Genomic DNA, 17882 nt, shown 5'->3' with positions numbered 1-17882 from the left:
CATCGCAGACTTTTTAAAGACCTTTTAAGGTGTACAATACTGTAGTACATTATTTTGATCTATCTCCTAGGGTTCAACCAGCGTTTGCAATGTAAGCTCAAAAAATAGGTAAGAACCTTACCTCGCCAAAAAATCCGTTACATATGAGCCTAAGGGCTTCATCGAGGGATAAGATTTAGACATCCAAGCTCCGGGCACCACGCCCTTGATGAAGGCGTTGTTGCACTCCTCTAGCTCGGCACTCATGATGGCCAGACCCTGGGCCGCTAGGTATACCCCATGTAACGTACGTTGGACTACACTCAAGAGGCGGTTGTAACGTATCAGCTCCTTGAAATATAAGACCAAAGTTACTACTAATCAATAAATGTAACCAAGAAACGTTTTTAGATTATTCCATAAACGTATATGAGTTTTGAATAAATAACATAAAATCTATGGAGCTACTACTTCTATAGATATAAAACATACTCTCTTCATAAACTATCGAGATTTGTTAAGTCACTGCTTTGTTATCACTTTTTAAAGTCTCGCTCACTAATTTAAAAAAATACTAATTTTATCATAACATAGTGTTCTGGCAAAATTAGACATTATAGCATAGTTTACAATTTTGATATATTCCTATGTGTAACACTAACAATAACCGATTCCCGAATTCCGAAACTAGCTCTCTGGTTTTCAACATGAACATCGACAACGATCACAAATTCGGCGGAGTCGTGACAGCGGCCCGCGTACCTGCGTGAGGACAGTGTTCATGCTGTTGTAGTACTGCACGGGGTAGCGGCGCGCGGCGTCGGCCACGTCGTAGGGCGGCGGCAGGCGCGCCAGCACGTCGCGCGCCAGCGACAGCACGCCCGCGCCGCCCGCGCCCGCGCCGCCGCCGCCCACGCGCTGCGTCGCGCTGCAGCCCCACAGCAGCTGCTCGCACACACGTACAGAGGTATAAACCGAAATATTATCCAGTATTTGACATAATACTCTTTAAAAAATTAACGTTTCGATATTAGGTACCGCGATGTCTAAAATATATTAATGAAATGAAAATATTGCAAAATGCGGTTAAACGTTAATATCTAAAAAGAGCAACGTCTATTACAATGATTTAAGCTCACCGCAGCCGCCTCTTTATTGTCTTTAGTGATGTCAGCGTTCTCGTGCAAACCGAAGACCTCGGGCTTCGCAATCATGGGCAGAGCTTTGATATGATCTAGCACAGAGTTATAGTCCATGCTGGGAGGCATGCGATAATCACCACTCGGAGAAAATGAGTAACTGAAAAAAAAAATTCAATGGCTACAAACATTTTGAAACACGGAGATGAACGGCAATCAGCAATGCAATATCTAAGAATTAAATGATTAAAGTACAAGTTAATACAATTGCACATCAATGCAGCTGTTGAATGTCATCTGCTACCTTTATTGGTTGTATTCACTGTAAAACCATCTTCGTCACCAAGTATAGATCCATTAACTAATTCAGGCACGCCCTTCCTTGATTTTCTGATACCAATGTCTTTTGTGGGAGAACTTAATATAAACCGTTGTAAAGGGGAAACTTCGTACCTCTATGTGTTATAACTGAAGTGAGTCATACGTTAGGTTTACGTATAATAGATTTTGTAAGCGTTTCTTTTTATACTATTAAGCTATCACTGACCACTATCGTTGGCGACGTACATAAAAAAAAAAAACATATATTTAAAATTATATTTACCTGGGATCCGAAGTGACATCTTCGTTATAGAAGATTGACAAGAGAGACAGAATTAGTCTTCTATCTTTATCATCCGTTACTCTACCGCCGTAATTACATTCTCCAGCCAAATAGTTAAGAGCTTCGAAAGGTGTCTCCGTGTACTCCGTGAGGAACATCTAAAAGTCACAATGCTATTATAAAATCCGAATATGTACTAGTGATTATAAAGATAAATATACGATAGCAAACTTAGTCCGAATATAAGGCTGAGGACACTCTACCACCATTACAATAACTACCTGTAATTGCATTATGCAAATCCTTAAATCGCTCTCATTGAATTCGTACTGTATATTCCAGCCCAAGGGTCCGAAGGCTCGTCTTTCTTGAACGATAGCGTGGAAGAAGCACAGAGCGAACAGCAGACGTCTCCACTCTTCGGTACGGGGACAGGATATATAAAATTCGGGATCACAAATTGGATCAGAAATGTACGAACGGTAGATGTTATTCTTTAAGCCTTTGGGCGCCTCATTTGTCATTTTCACACCTAAAACACGAAAGGAAGACGTTACATACTACGAGGTGATCTTCGATTCCTACTCACAATCAACGGTGAGTAACGTTTTTACCATACCGACACTAAGACACAGTACCGTTCTGTAGCACGGTGACGGGGAAGGCGCGGCTGGGGTAGGAGGTGAGCCACAGTCGGCAGGCGCGGTGCGTGTGCGGCGCGCTCAGCACCTCGGCGCACAGCCGCTCCAGCTCGTTGAGCCACGACTCCAGCACGTGGCAGTTCTGCAGCACGGCCCAGCCGCCGCCGCTCGCCGCACGCGTTATCATCTCCGCTGCAATCGGGCCCTTGCAACGAGACAAACAGCCCATCAGCTTTGACTTCTCAAAATTACTGTTTACGTCCACCATCATAATCTTGAGGGCATCTTGTTGCAATATCTTATTCAAAAATACTAAATTGTAAACACCACCTAGTCAGTCCAGGCATATCGATGCAGGTTTCTCCTACCGAAACTACTTTATGTTTATGAATTATGATACTGTTCGTGAATATGAATTGAATGAAACGTGAATGAATGAGTCCAATTTTACCTGTCCTTGTCCTAGCGATATGGTCTCGAAGCTGACCACCTTCTTCTCCGTAGCGAACTTAACGAGAGCAGACATAGGGTCTGAGCCGGGAGACAGGATAAAAATGAGCGGAGACGCGCAGTTGCTGTCATTATAGGACTTCTCGAGATCGAAGGGTGGCGGTTCGATGTAGGGACGACCCATTTCTTCTACCACGTACTGCTGTACGAGTGGAATCAACTTGTCTGGGCGAATACATCTGTTAAAAAAGACGAGAGAAAGAGATGAAAAAGACAAAGAGATAAATTAAAAAAACGACATTGTTACAAACGTATTACTAAATTACTATACGAGTATATGGGGAAATTAAGACTGGTATTTGCTTAGCTAGCTGCCACATCGAACTACTTTGAATTATTAAGACGGCGAAAGCAAAACTCAATAACTGTTTAAAAACGTTTTACTAACAATGGGTGATAAAAAATATATATCTAAGATATTGTCAACGTTGATTAAAATAGTAATTTTCACAATAAAACGATTACTATTTATTATGGCGATGACGTAACTGGTGAAAAATAAGCTATAACCATCATATGGCTGTTAAACAAACAACATCAGAAGCTGACCTCATAATGATAAGCTTGGGTATTCCCCGCACAAGATCGAAAGGAGGCGGCAGCTCGCTCTCGTGCGGCGCCGACGAGTCGTAAAGCGCCTTCCACGGAGACGTGTCGGCCTCCACATTCTCCTTGAAACCTTGGAGGCTGGCGATGCATATTGATCATGGAATAATATTTCAGTAGAGGCTTCTTTTCGTTTAAACGTTGCGGTTGAAATAAAATATAATCATATCAGATACATAGTACTTAACGCAAAATACTAGCTTGTAGAAACTGACCATATAGCGATATATTTAAAACACTTAGGGTTCTAAGTTTCAAAGAATGAAGGCAGTTAATTGTTTAGCCAAATTTTTTAATAGCAAATTTTACAAATGGATAGCAAAATGTCGTACCCATGAAGGTTGCTGCTACGTACGATCTCGGACCAGGACTTCTCGGAGAGCCAGGAGGGTGCGGGGTTCTCATACGGGTTGTCCAACGCCACGCCGCCCGTCAGCAGGAACGACAGCAACTCATCATCCAGCTCGCCCTGGATACTTGTATGAAGTTAATATCTGAAGAGTGCTCGTTCTAATTTGTACGTTAAAAGTGCCTTCAGTTAGATAATCATAAAACACTCTAAAATGTAGGCAACATGCATTTAATTATTCTCATTTTAATTATTTGAGTTTGACGGTTGATTTCAAGTTTTTACCGTTACAGTCGATTATCCAGTAAGCTTATTAAAAATGAAGTGAGGTATGTGAATAAATATTATTTTTCCGAAACGTTCAAATAGCTGTGAGGTACTTTACAATTTTTTTAACGTATTTTTAATCGGTATTTTTTAACCTAGGTTTAAATAATTATTTTAATTGATATTCATATTTGACACATAAAATTGCTAAGAAATTAAGCAAATCCAAACATATTAAATACTCTAACCTATTAACATTTTAATACCTTAGCTCTTAAAATGCCCAATGTGAGAACGAGAGAGAAAATAAGCTTGTCCTTTTCGAAGAGACTGCGACACACGTTTTCGTAGACGCTGCGAGTGAAGAATGCGTTGAGTCCCGCCAGGCGTTCGTCTAAATTATCACTCTTTGGAGAGTTCTGGATAGCCTGGTTGTATAGGTTTATGAACCTGAAAACATAAAAAACCATCAACCATCAAAAAAACATCTTAATAGTGAATTCGCAACGTTGAACGCTATTGAAGATTCAGACCACGATTTTTGTATCCAAATCTTTTTTCTAAAAAATAAAATCTAAAACCATCATCCTAGGTACCCGATTGATTACAATAAAACCTCGCATTCATTAAAGAACATCATCATTCGCATTCCCACTTATTTGGAAAGGAAGCTATGGAAAGGGTTTAACGAAAAGATTCAGCCAATTGCCTACCTGTTCCCGACACTATTTGGACTGCCTAGTTCCACTGCGTGCTTATGCACACACACACGCCGACATGGCTTTTTTCTACATCGCAGAATTTACACTCACCAATTGAGCGAATACTGGTACATGGGGTCAATATTAGCCAGGTCCGAGATGCAGAAGAATAGCACGGAGCTGTGCTTGGAGACGGGCACGTAGAGCAAGCGCGCTTCGTCGATCTCCATCTCCGTGACGGCGGCCGCCGCCTGCTTCGCCTCAATCTCGATAGATAGCACCTTTGACGACGACAGAATCTGATTCGCAGACTCGTCTTCTAGAATATTACCCGCAGAAGACAATACCTGAAATGAACGACATGGTTAAATTCTTATCGACGACTAATGCTGAGGGTGCTCATCTATTAAACGCATTTTATAATTTAAAATATAATTACGTTAAAATTATAAATAAATCCCAATAAAAATATACCAGAAATATGACATAGACAATTTATCAGTTTCTAAAAATAATGACAATTTGTTTCAAATAAACAAAATAACTACAAAACATGGATCTAGAATTTTTTAATTGGTCGTTCTAGCAACCTTACCTCTAATATCTTATCTTCTATCTCTTTCAGCGTCCTTTTATTATTGGCACCTTCTACAATCAACTGATTCTTTTTAAGTTCCAGTTCAGGTCGATCTTGAGCTACTACTATACCGAGAAGCTGATCTTGGAGTCCTTGGGGTGTTATCATGAAGTTCAACAATGTAACCTAGGAAAATGTGCATAGGTATAGTTTGTTTCACAAACTTCTATTATAACTATTGACAAAAGCTTATAATACTTACAACAGTAAATTTTGAAAATTTAAAGCTAAAATGTGTGAGAAAGTATTAATCAAGAAATTAGTAAAATTCGCCAATAATATGGATATAATACAATTTTAAAAGTATATTAGTCGTAAGTCAGTACTAACCTTCACAGCTATTTCCGGTAGATAATGCGGGTTACTCAATCTCGTAGTGATGTAGAAACGAAAGTCGTTGTTATATTCCAAAATGTTATCACCTAACTTCAAGCAATCTATACCACCAGATCTGTTAATATATTGTGAGTACTACATATTTTGTATCCAACATGTTTCAGCAGTAATATAAGAGAAGATTGATTTAATATACTATTGCTAATAAAATTACACTAGGCCAAAGATACTTCAGATAGCTAGTTAATTATTTTTTAAAGCTCCTCAAAAGAATCTGGATAAAATATAATTTCGCAAATACCTGAATACATTCCTCAACAGCACAGGTTCCAGCACTGCGTCCAGTTGCTCGCGCACGTTTTCCAGTATGACGGGCATTCCCAACTGGATTGCGTTCTCCAACACACGCACATAGTTGGGGTCGCTCAACTTGATCACCTTCAACTGATTGTCTCGCTCCATGTTTTTCACCCACTTATTTGCTTGCTCTGCCAATACAATACGACCACACATTTAATTTAATTAAACAAAATAGAAGACACGCACGTCCAGTTCAGCCCTGAGTTTGGAACACTTTTTAAGCTTTGTTAATCTTGAGTGCCTCGTATAACACATATAGACGTTTATCTTAACCCTAGTCTCTCTATTTAGACCTTGAATGTGATAGTCAATTGTTTTTGATTGTGGGCACACGAGTGCACTTTAATATGTACTGCACATTTAACTAGTCATCACAGCGAATGCCCTGCCGTAGCCATAATTCGCTCAGAACACTTAAGGCGTTGTTTTATCCGAAAATTTATCGTAAACATATATACATAATTTTGATGTGAAATTATAGGTCACCTGCTCTAAACTAAAACAAATGCTTTGCTAACGAGTCTTGCAAATCCGAACCTTAAATAGATAAATGTCAGAAACTTTGGAAAATACTCTACTATTTTCAGACACATAAAACACTAACCCTGAGGGTCAATCATCAGCGGCCACCTTCTAGATTTCTCCACGATGATTCCGTTCTCTATGGAGAAGGCGTCCACGGGTAGACCAGCGATGTTCCAGGCGCGGATCACTACAGGTTCACCCAGTGTGCTGATCAGACTGAAGATTTCCGAACATGGGATCTCTGCAGAGCATCATGCCATTAAAAAATATATATATGTATATAGAAACATAACTTTGGGCTCTTTTATTTTAATTCATTTTTTATATACTATTGCAGCATTTTCCTCTTACGTTAGTATCCTCATAAATTTGTATTAGAAATTAAAAATATTTTATAATCAAATTCTGAAAAACCCAATGGAGATAAAAAACCTCACCTAATTGTATTGCTCGTTCGTTCCACATTTGTACGAGTTCTCGTCTGTAGTTGACAGTGTACGGACCGAGGTAGGCAATAAATCCAGCGGCGAGTAGAACATCCCCTGTTATTATGGAACACATCTAAATTCAATTAAAATTAAAATAATACTCTATTCAAGTAAAAAACCATATTAGGAAAGCACGTTAAAATCGTCAATTAAAAATAATTTATTAGGTAGTTCTGCGAAGCTAGTTCAGAACGTAGATACTACTATTTTCTTTTAAGTTTGTAATGTCATTATTCATTCTAATTATAAAATTTAAGACTAAACGTTTAAAATAAAGTCATCGATACAATCCGTAATTTAATATTGTTGTTGAAGGTTGTCTTGTGGGGTGAATAGACGAGTTCCGAACAAAACAAAAACTGAGAAAAAGGTTCTTGTTAAAATGATTTCAAAATTAAATCCTTTGATTCGATAATATTTAAAGGTGGGTGTGTCGCTGACCAATGATATTGGAGAGCAACTGTTGCAGCTGATTGGCGAGGTCCGTCCAGCGCGCTTTCTCGCCGCCCAGACCTCCGATCAGCTGCTCCGCGCGAGATAGCTTAGTGGAGCACAGCTCTATCTCGTCCTCGAGGCCCTTCTTCTTTCGTGTCATCTCCGCGAACTCGTCGTTGAGGGCCTTAATAAACGAGCATACTTGTTTAGTAATTCAAAGCTCTACTCTATTATCCCGTGGCCTATTATTTAATATTATATCAAACTTATGTATCCTTAACCAGGTAAGATCAGAGCAGACTTAGCCCAATCATCTGGATTGGACTAAGTCTCGTGCTCTAGTAATCGCGGAAGACCAATTTGTTTAAAATACAAAAGTAATGCGAGTATTTTTTTTTTCTTATTACTTAAGATATTTTATTAAAATTTTCAATGGTTCAAAGCTGAGATTAACATATACAAATAGGTAGTTTTACCCTAAACTTTAGAGGGACGAGACCGCTTTATTCAAGAGTCTGTCTTAACAAACCTGTAGTTTGTCCAGCACCCCTTGAAGTTGAGCTCTCTTTTCATTTAAAGTATTCATCTGCGTTTGTAACTCCGCCTCGGCTTCTGCCAGCGCAGCTTTCTTGGGCGCTACGACCTACAACCGCAATATATTTGTTTATACAAGTTTCATTATAAGAATCAACATTCAATTCTTAGTTTAATAAAATATAATATTATTAAGTATCATTCTTTTTATGTAAGATCAAATTAGTTTTATTAGAATTCATCGATTCAACCAAACATTATAACCTAAAATAATGTATAATATTTTTTAGCTCTGATGTTTGATTAGATATTTTATTTTGATCTGTATAATAAAATTATTGTACATTATTTGAATTATGGTATGGGTCGCGACCTTGATGACTCGGTCGTACACGTCCATGGCGCGCACCCACTTGCACAGCCCCTCGCACGCCGACGACACCTTCGCGATCACCACCGGGTCGAACTCGCGATCCGGGATGTATCTGTATTCAGACATATGTCACACACCCACTCTAGTATCAGCTCCTCTGGGTAAATGTCTCCCACTCCTCGAGCGTGAATAAGAAGTATTGTTACTAAATTGTAAGGGTCTATGGGCAATAGGGACTTCTCATCAGGAAAAAATTAAATAATATAAAAAGGAGAACCCCGAATGCTCTTCGAAAGGTACGCTTAATCTTAATCTGACAATAATATCTACAAAACAAAACGTGGAAATTGATCATAATCTTGACATAATCCCTGCCGGAGTTCATGGAACTACTACCTTACGACTTCTAAAAGCCATTTCAAAAATCTTACTAAGAATTATGTACACCTACAAATAACACAAAGATCGCTTGTTCTGCCATAAAATCACATACAAACAATATCTGAATAAATGTAGTCATGAGACAAGCATCTTTAAATATTAGTAATTACAACTACAAGCACTAAGAACATAACATCTTGGATGTTTGGCGATACATTGAGGGCGTAGGAAATGATTTATACTCCAAGAGTGTATAATTAAAGGTAACGGTTACGATCAATCGCTCATTAGCATGTATTCCTATAAAATAAATTAAAAGAAACTCCACTTGTCTCTAATCTTCTTCATTATAGCGGCTGGGATATTATCCTTGTCGTAGTTCTTGAGACTCTCCAGAAATTTCATGTCACCGAGCATCTTCTGAGATGGTCCCCAAAAGTCTTCATAAGGTTTACCTGACCGATATAAATTCATAAATAGAGTTAACTAATTGCTGTTTCATATTTTATTACATTAAAATTAACGAAATACACGTTATAACGGCACACAATAAATGAATTGTCTATTTCAAGTTGCACGAATCAAAAATCATAATTCAATCTCACAGCTAAAATATATCCAACCTTATTCATATTTAATTACTACCTGAAAGAAGTTACATAATAATAATAATCAGACAATGAGAGTATTTGAATGTATGTTTTTTTTTTAATAGTTCTTTTAACATTTCTACTTTTATACAATCATGGTACTCACCATTGGCATCCATTTTCCGATCACCTTTCACCCCCTTCATTACACATACCGCCTCCATTACCAACTTCACACCAGCAGGCGGGTTCTTCATGGACTTGACAAGTGTCACGTCAGCTGGTTTCAGCGTATCTAGCGCATCTAGTGCTGCTCTGAGTGCTGGAACAGCTTCAGCAAGGTCGGACTCGCAGTCGTCCTTGATGGCCTGTGCTGCAGCTGCAGCTTCGTTTGCTAGAGCTTCGTCCGCACCAACGATCTATAAATACAATTCAATTTTGATCTAATTTTTAATCGCCATACATAAAAAGTAACAACAATTTTAAAAGTTAAATGTTGTCTGTAAAATTTAGCAAATAGGGCTTTAATATTATATATTTCGAATTCAATTTAACTTAACAGAACTGATAATATTCTATGGTTTAGTTTAGTTTCAAGTTCTTCTTTTTAATTTTAGTTACCTCTTTCTGTTTCTCAACGACCACAGTATCCTGTTCTATTTTAATCATGAGTTTCTCTGTCTTGTCCGAGGTGTCCACAAGCAGCGGTTGCAAGTCGATTAAGTTCTGCTGCATCACGGCTACTTGGCCAGCAGCAAAGTCTAGCTGTTCGAGGCCCGTCTCGTATCTAGAGAAAAGATATAGTTGAAAATAAACAATCGTATCTTGCCGGATATCAGTTTTATATATTAAACTTGTTTTTTTGACCCGAAAGAATAACTTTAACTAAATTATACAAGATAAAATGAACATACAACACATGCAGGAACACGTACCGAATTCTCGACCTAGTTATCTGATCTACTTTTAGGGAGTACAAATTTTGGAAGGCCTTTATAAGTTCCAAGTAACTCGTTGGAGTTACATATACTTTTCGCCTTTGTTCATCGTAGAATCTAAAAAAAAAGTAATTATGGTCAAAAATTTTATTTAAAACAAAGTTTGAAATAATTAATGAACATATATTAATACCGATCACTGAGATCTACGACGCTGATATGGAAAAGTTGACACATTTGGACACAGGCGTCGCGGAGTTCCTCCTCAACGCCCTCCATCTTTGCGATAAACATAGATGCCACACGCTCCAAGGCCTCCGTTGGCCACGCTGTAAACCTACAACCAATACCAATCACTGATTTTCAAATGACTTATATAATTTTACAATAAGAAAATAGCAAACACCGACGGAATTATTTAGGATGTATGGAAACAATAGAAGTTTTAAATTTTTGTGTTTCGTATCCATTGTCAGTAATAAAAACATTGTAAGGTCTTTTATATATTTTATAAAATCCTACACATATATATTTTTTTTATATTCCGACGTGAGCATCGAAACCTCGTTAAAGAATATTTAAGATGATCTGTAATGAAGTAGCGTAGCGTAGGAGATCACCAGTCGATGGTGCAGCAGTTGATGAGCGAAGGGAACATGCGCAATCGGTTGCGGAACGAGTCACCGATGGGCGACAGTGCCAGCACGATGCGCAGGTTGGCCTTCACGCGCTCCACGTAGAAGCCGAACATTGCCAGCGGAGTCGTCTCCATCTTCTTGCCCTGGAGGATTGATTGAGACCGATGAGTGTACACACAGTGATTATCTCGATTGAAATATTGACTGGAGTCACATGCGACATTATTTATTTTATATCTGAATAAGTGAAGCTTCTACACAAAAACATACCGTACTGAAAAACATGTACGTGTAACACGCTTGTTACACCTGTATAGTATATCGATTTAATAATCTACAACCTTAATTAGAATACTAGTTAACCAAATGTAAATATCGATGCTGTAACGCATCACTCACGGACTCCCGAACAGCAGCCTGCATCTTGTCAAGTATCTCAACCTTCTCATCCATGCCGTAGAGATTGGGTATATCTCCTGTGTTCAACAGCATATTGATATCTTCCACCATACCCTCGTACATGATCTAGATGACAACAAAGTTCCTTCATTCTTTTAATTGAACCACTTATAAAAATATATCAAAAACATTTTTCATATTATTTGTAAGGGGAAGCCAGACGATAAATTGGTTTGGCCGGTAAGTAGACATTTAGGTAGATATTGATACGAAAAAAATTATATCGGTAGTTTTTTCTGACTGATCGTGACGGTTTTTAAAAAATACCTGCCAAGGTTAAATAGAGCATATATTTTTTTAGCAGTCCCTTTAACCGCGAAGAAATATCTCATTCCATAATGTTTTGGAGTTAAAACTGTACTGTTTAAAGAAGAAAAACAAATTCATTCACCTACCTGATTGTCAGCGAACAGAAAGACAAGTGGTTTTCCAATGATGCCAGCCTTCATCAACATCTTCCGTATATCGTCACGCCATTCGCTCTGACCGTATACTCTCGAAATCTCGATCTATCAACAGTTATATCGATTGTTGATTGTTGCACTATATCACTTAAAATCATCCATTATTGAATAATACGTATTCCATACATGCTTTCTTTAAAAGCAAAAATATATATAATGATTTATTGTCTGTCCATATGTTTCTAGAAAAATTTACGAGCACACTAAACAGAAAAAAATTGTATTTTTTGCGACTTCCACTTTTTCTTTGTGGTCATATAACCTATTACCAGTTAACATATAACCTACGTCTTAAATCAAATACACAATAAAAACAATATTTACATATTAATATAGAAGGAGCAAGATGAGCTTACCTGAATTACATTCATCTCCAGGATACTGGCAGCTAGTTTGACGGCACTGCTCCTACCACTGCCACCGACACCGACCAGTAGAAGATTCCCTGAAAATTATCAAAACATCATTTAATATTTTAGTGGATATTGATGAAGGCATCATCAATTGATATTATAGAGCACATGATAACATGAACCACAAGTCCAAACATACGTAGATGCACACCTCTATTCCCTCTCTTATATGTAGACCTATGAGACCACCTGAAATATCTCCGGCGCGCCGGACTTAAGTGTCACAGGCACGGGAATGTAAAAACTAGATAATTACAGGCTATTACTGATTTGTTTATTCTATGGAAAAACCTCTGAATTTGAATCCTGGGCCTTGGAATTTGCTACCTTATTCGATAATTCACTTTTTGTTGGATATTACACACCAATTAAACACTTCTTTATGGAGTAGCCCTTAACAAAATTTAAAAAGAACTATTACAAGGTTGGAGATATTCAGCTTCATTACATGTATAATAATCGTGATCAATAATTGAATTGATAGACAATATTGGTTAGATTCTTACGATAGCTATTTGTTACTTCAATACGTACCATTGTCCTGTAACAGCACACGTGTGCAGCGGGATATGTGGTCGAGTGCGTAGCGGAACATCACCAGAGACATCGGAGATGATGAGACCACGTTGTACTCCTCGAGGTAATACTCCATCTTCACTGCCATGTCGTCGAGATCTGTCACCTGTTGTAAGCATTGAGGTATCTTTTTCAAATAATCTAAACTCACGACCATGGTATTTCATAAATACAGCATTCAATATGTTTTCATAAAATATTTAAAATGTGTTAACATGTTATATGATATTCCAAATGTGTATCGATAGATCGGCCAAGAAAGTTAATTAATATAATTCACATAAATGTAGTTCGAGATACTCTGGACCTCTGTGAAGGAATTAGCTTTTTTGTACAAATTTTTGGTATTTTGTGTGCCCGAAAGCACTGTTTGAGCACACGAAAGAAAAATATGAATTAAACTATAATTAGCAAGAGTGCAGTATAAAATGATATTTATAATATGACAATAATGTTAAAACTAACATTCATACCTGGTCATATATCTTCGGATCAGCATCCGGTTCCATATAGTTACCGAAGAATATATTCGCAGCGTGCTTGTTGGAACATTTTTCCCCATCGGGTACGTACCCCAGGTCACCCAGAACTTGATCCATGTGAACTCGGTAGTGAGCGTACACCGCTTTGTAAACTATATCGAATAATTTCACTCTGAGGAAACGAGTTATTACAAAATGTTATTTTACTATCAGATTAATATTAGGAATGTTCAAATAAATTTGCCTGTTAGTATTAAACTATCAGAACTGAACCAAACGATACCTCAATAGCAATACTGGCATAAATGAATAAAGGAATGGACGACAAAAATAAACCCAATGTGGAAATAATCACGGTGAGCAGGAAGTTATTAGAATATAAAACATAGAGCAGACGTTATGTTAACTAAACTCCAGCCGTATTTAGTAAGCCAGTGGAAAAGTTCTCGGATGGTGACGGATGTTCGCATACCTGTCGGAGTCGTCGACGAGGCGATCGTAGAAGACGCGGTAGATCTCGTGAACCCACAGCAACACGAGCTTGGGCGCGTCCTTGAGGTGCGAGGCGGGCACGAGCAGCACGCCGCGCACCACGCGCGCGAAGTCGCGCAGGTTGAACAGGTAGTGGCACTTGCTGGGCGTGGGCAGGAACTGCAGCGTCACCGCCTTGTACACCTCCATCGTGGCCGACACCACCGCCTGAGGGACTCGATTACTTACATCCAAGACCGCGATATCCGATAAGTTTATTCGAATTAATAATTTTGTGAGCTGATTATTACATTACATTATAAAAAATTGTACAATTATTATTATTTCTATCATATGCGTACATGTATAATTATATAATAGAGTACCTTGCTTTGTCTGGCGAGACTATCGGGAAATCCTTTAGCGAAATGCCAGTCCATAATAGTGACAAAGATCTTGTTTAGCGTATTGTCTTCGAAGGAATCGAGAGCGATCAGCAGCATATGACGAGTTAGACGTGACGATATCAAATTGGAACCCCCGCCAGGAGGTAACATCGCGGACACAAAGAGCTAAAAAAATTAAACTGATTCAAATACTTATTACTCTAACATCATAATATTTATACGCTTATTAAGATTAATCATAAATTTGAAGATTTAATTTAAAAACTTTAAATATCCCAGAACTGGATATCCTTCATTTCAATTATAGAAAAAAATATTCAACCATATACTTGGGTTTTAACCATAACCTTCGCTTAAGATTCACGTGTTCAGAAAAGAAAGCCTTCTTAGCTCTTAATTTTCATATCTCTAAAGATTATAATATAATAATAAAGTAAGCAATTTTGATACAAAACATACCACATCGACGACTTCTTGGCGCACCATCTCCTTTAGGTCGTACCAGTGTCCGTGGTCGATCCATTGCCGCAGCAGCTCCAAGGGTGGCTGTGCCCCCCATTGCTCCCGTTGCGGCATGCTGAGATCGTCCACGAATAGCACACACTAGAAAAAAGTTATGAGATCAATGTCATTAATATTTAGTTTTTTGTTAACAAATATTCCTATAGGTATCATATACTTTTCTTATTTTAGTATTAATATATAGCCTAATGTACTTAAAGTAAAGGTTAATATATTCTATTTTTTTAATCGACTTTATAAGAATATAATATTAAATATCACAGTTTTACCTTTTTACCCATTGATGGTCCAAAAACGCCTTTCCTACGCCTGTCCACTTTTGACATTATGATATCTTGCGTCTGTAATTAAAAATGGTGTATTTATGTGCCATACTACATAAAAAGGTATTATTTTTGGCAAAGTAATGTGTATTCATAAAAGTGGTGGTACAAATGCAAGGTTATTCCAATTCCAAATATACTTTATTGACTAAATAAAAAATAATAAGACTTCGAAGGTTATTGAGATTTTATCAACGATGGCCAAATAGCTTAAAGTTTCAAGCTCAAATCACGTAATCATACTTACCTTTCAAAAATAGCCTACTTACCTAATTTAGATCCTCTTTAATTAGGTAAATGGACCATTTTAGATCTTAAGAAATTCTTACCTGGTTAGCAGTGGTCCTCGCGGAAAAGTTAATTGTGTTAGTGATATATTTCTCCTTGGGCAGTGACAGTAAGAAGTTTAGAACGAGAGTGGACTTCCCAGTGCCTGTGGGCCCCACTAGCAAAATCGGTATCTTCGACTTCACCATTTTGCTAACGAAATATCGCAAGCAGGCATTTTCATTTGTAAGGATAATTATATCATTCACCTGTTCATGAGAACGTAATAATTACTTCTTTCTTTAACATAATGCCACTTGTTTTCATATAATAATACTAATAAAAAGATAAATTAAAACTATAAAAAAATTGTACTTTTTTAAATAGTATATCAAACATACAAAATAACATTCAAAGTACAATATAAATGTATCATGTTAATAATGAACTGATTTCAGAGTATCTTTTACTGTCCGTGTGGTAGGTGGCGATAACCACTCACCTTCGGATGAGAGGGCAAATGGCCCTTTTGCATTCATAAATTTAATAAAAAAGAAGAAAAAGCTGACTAATAAAGGTATTGAATCAAGGTATTAAAACATGTCGAATATTAGTAAAATATAGCTTAGCAATAAATACCTTAGCTGTTGGGGATAGAGGAACTTCCTTCTCGAGGTCGACCCAAGGTATCCAGGTCCCGTTGTTCCTTTTATCGTACACATAGTCGAATACAGTGTCCTTGTCCATGAACAGCTGGTTTTTATTCAGCTTAAACGACTTCGGCTTGGGATAAGTGTTATTATTACCGTCTAGCAATTTCCGGAAGAACGTGTCGAAACCTTTACGACTTTCACCTTGAAAATAATTATAAAAATATAAGGTTATAAATTTACACTAGAATCATAGCCCTGTGAAGATTCTTGTGTATTAATTCAATAAACTTGAAATGTCAGTTCGTAAATTACCCAAAAAAAAAGAAAAATTTTGTAGCTTAATTGTCCACGATAATCAAGCGTGGCGAGCCTGACTCACCGCGCTTCGAATTGCTCGAGGTGCCATTATACCATTTGTTACTTAAAAATCTATTCGACGGAATGGAAGTGCAGCAATATCGACTAAAAAACCATCACGTTGATTATCATCATACAATAGACTTCATGTAAGTTTCATAGACAGGAAAGCGAGAAGCGTTTATGTCATATTTATAGGCCCTTAAGCTTGACTGTTAAATTCTATCTATCTCATTCTACGTGGTCTCCTTTATTTTATCGCACCATCGATACTACAACTGAGTAAAATATTTTATACTCAGGTTCCGGTACCCTACAAATATACAAATAAATATAACTCACCATTGATTGTAGCGCACAGACCCCAGAGTAATGAAAATATGAAAGTGCACTGCAACCAGACAGTACTGAACTGCGACTCGCCTTCCAGGAGACAAGTGAACAGACGCGTGAACGACTACATGCAAAAGATGATGGTTGGTTCATCACATTATAAGCGTTGGCATTTTACCCTTAATTCGCCATTTATAATAAAACCTATTTAATAAATTGTACAATGTGAAGAATTCTTTCTTGCTTGCCAAATAATGGTAAAACTATTTGGATTATAGTAAATTACACAGCGGAACAAATTTATTTAACACATCGAATTATTTATGAGATAGATGTTCATTACGTACGTACGAGCAAGATGTTAATTTAAGATTTGAATCCTCACATTGAATTGATGGATCTCCCCAACTTGAACGAAATGTTGGCATTTGAGTAGGAACTCGAAGATAGGTGGCACGAGCCAGTCTATGAGTTCCTGGATCAGATCGAACTGCTCTGGGATGAGACGCTTGCTAAGGTGAGTGTTGTATGATGCGAGGAATGCTCGCCAACCTGGTGAATATGGGACAGCGTCAATTATAAATCAAGGGTTCGTCAATATAACATTTTTAATAAGCATTCACAGATAGATTTTCTTAGGAGCTTTAGTGGGAACGACATACATATATTTAAAATTTATTTTATTCCTTTGAAAATTACAGGAACAATCTTCATAAGAATAAAAACCACTTCCACTTTTGTTTCTCTCAATGGCGCTGCCTCATTTGAACTGAGTTTAGTAGTGATTTTTTAATAAATAAAATTTTAATACAATGAAGTATTTTAAAAACAAAAAAAATAGGTAAAGATTATAAATATTATTTCATTAGTTATTTTGAAACATGCATAACTTAATTTTTTTAATTTGTAATTAGGTACTTATTTCAATCGTACCTAATTGTTCAGGCTCCATATAGATCATGCCGCATCGGGACACGGTGGCCGGAGAAGCGAACTCTAAGTCAGCTGGCTCGAAGATTAAGTTCATTTTATTCGTCATCTGTCAACACCGTACATTTAACAATTTAAAATAATCTCGATCACACATATCTAGTGCAATGTGACGGCTCAGTGCATTCGATACG

The 17882-nt window shown here is 37.4% G+C and overlaps 1 protein-coding gene across 1 annotated transcript in view; it reads right to left on the bottom strand.

Moving 5' to 3' along the window:
- The window catches only part of LOC125065950 (dynein axonemal heavy chain 3), a 36824-nt gene that overhangs the window by 5039 nt on the left and 13903 nt on the right, over nucleotides 1-17882 (bottom strand). The window contains exons 31-69 of the mRNA XM_047673810.1: nucleotides 17692-17797; nucleotides 17144-17310; nucleotides 16768-16882; nucleotides 16055-16269; nucleotides 15478-15684; nucleotides 15095-15166; nucleotides 14763-14906; nucleotides 14283-14468; nucleotides 13898-14124; nucleotides 13417-13597; nucleotides 12902-13049; nucleotides 12311-12399; nucleotides 11886-11999; nucleotides 11431-11556; nucleotides 11014-11174; nucleotides 10587-10730; nucleotides 10391-10510; nucleotides 10077-10242; nucleotides 9622-9874; nucleotides 9194-9320; nucleotides 8485-8596; nucleotides 8107-8220; nucleotides 7584-7761; nucleotides 7092-7196; nucleotides 6734-6895; nucleotides 6071-6257; nucleotides 5764-5884; nucleotides 5392-5559; nucleotides 4908-5143; nucleotides 4362-4545; nucleotides 3812-3948; nucleotides 3423-3560; nucleotides 2815-3052; nucleotides 2361-2568; nucleotides 2004-2254; nucleotides 1723-1880; nucleotides 1119-1278; nucleotides 742-924; nucleotides 122-330 (exon numbers count right to left, since the gene is read on the bottom strand). Coding sequence (XP_047529766.1) covers nucleotides 122-330; nucleotides 742-924; nucleotides 1119-1278; nucleotides 1723-1880; nucleotides 2004-2254; nucleotides 2361-2568; nucleotides 2815-3052; nucleotides 3423-3560; nucleotides 3812-3948; nucleotides 4362-4545; nucleotides 4908-5143; nucleotides 5392-5559; nucleotides 5764-5884; nucleotides 6071-6257; nucleotides 6734-6895; nucleotides 7092-7196; nucleotides 7584-7761; nucleotides 8107-8220; nucleotides 8485-8596; nucleotides 9194-9320; nucleotides 9622-9874; nucleotides 10077-10242; nucleotides 10391-10510; nucleotides 10587-10730; nucleotides 11014-11174; nucleotides 11431-11556; nucleotides 11886-11999; nucleotides 12311-12399; nucleotides 12902-13049; nucleotides 13417-13597; nucleotides 13898-14124; nucleotides 14283-14468; nucleotides 14763-14906; nucleotides 15095-15166; nucleotides 15478-15684; nucleotides 16055-16269; nucleotides 16768-16882; nucleotides 17144-17310; nucleotides 17692-17797 — 6317 coding nt within the window. The remainder of the gene's footprint in view (nucleotides 1-121; nucleotides 331-741; nucleotides 925-1118; nucleotides 1279-1722; nucleotides 1881-2003; nucleotides 2255-2360; nucleotides 2569-2814; nucleotides 3053-3422; nucleotides 3561-3811; nucleotides 3949-4361; nucleotides 4546-4907; nucleotides 5144-5391; nucleotides 5560-5763; nucleotides 5885-6070; nucleotides 6258-6733; nucleotides 6896-7091; nucleotides 7197-7583; nucleotides 7762-8106; nucleotides 8221-8484; nucleotides 8597-9193; nucleotides 9321-9621; nucleotides 9875-10076; nucleotides 10243-10390; nucleotides 10511-10586; nucleotides 10731-11013; nucleotides 11175-11430; nucleotides 11557-11885; nucleotides 12000-12310; nucleotides 12400-12901; nucleotides 13050-13416; nucleotides 13598-13897; nucleotides 14125-14282; nucleotides 14469-14762; nucleotides 14907-15094; nucleotides 15167-15477; nucleotides 15685-16054; nucleotides 16270-16767; nucleotides 16883-17143; nucleotides 17311-17691; nucleotides 17798-17882) is intronic.

This window comes from Vanessa atalanta, chromosome 8 (assembly GCF_905147765.1).
Source record: "Vanessa atalanta chromosome 8, ilVanAtal1.2, whole genome shotgun sequence".
Classification (NCBI taxonomy): domain Eukaryota; kingdom Metazoa; phylum Arthropoda; class Insecta; order Lepidoptera; family Nymphalidae; genus Vanessa; species Vanessa atalanta.
This window is presented reverse-complemented; position numbering and strand designations above follow the sequence as displayed.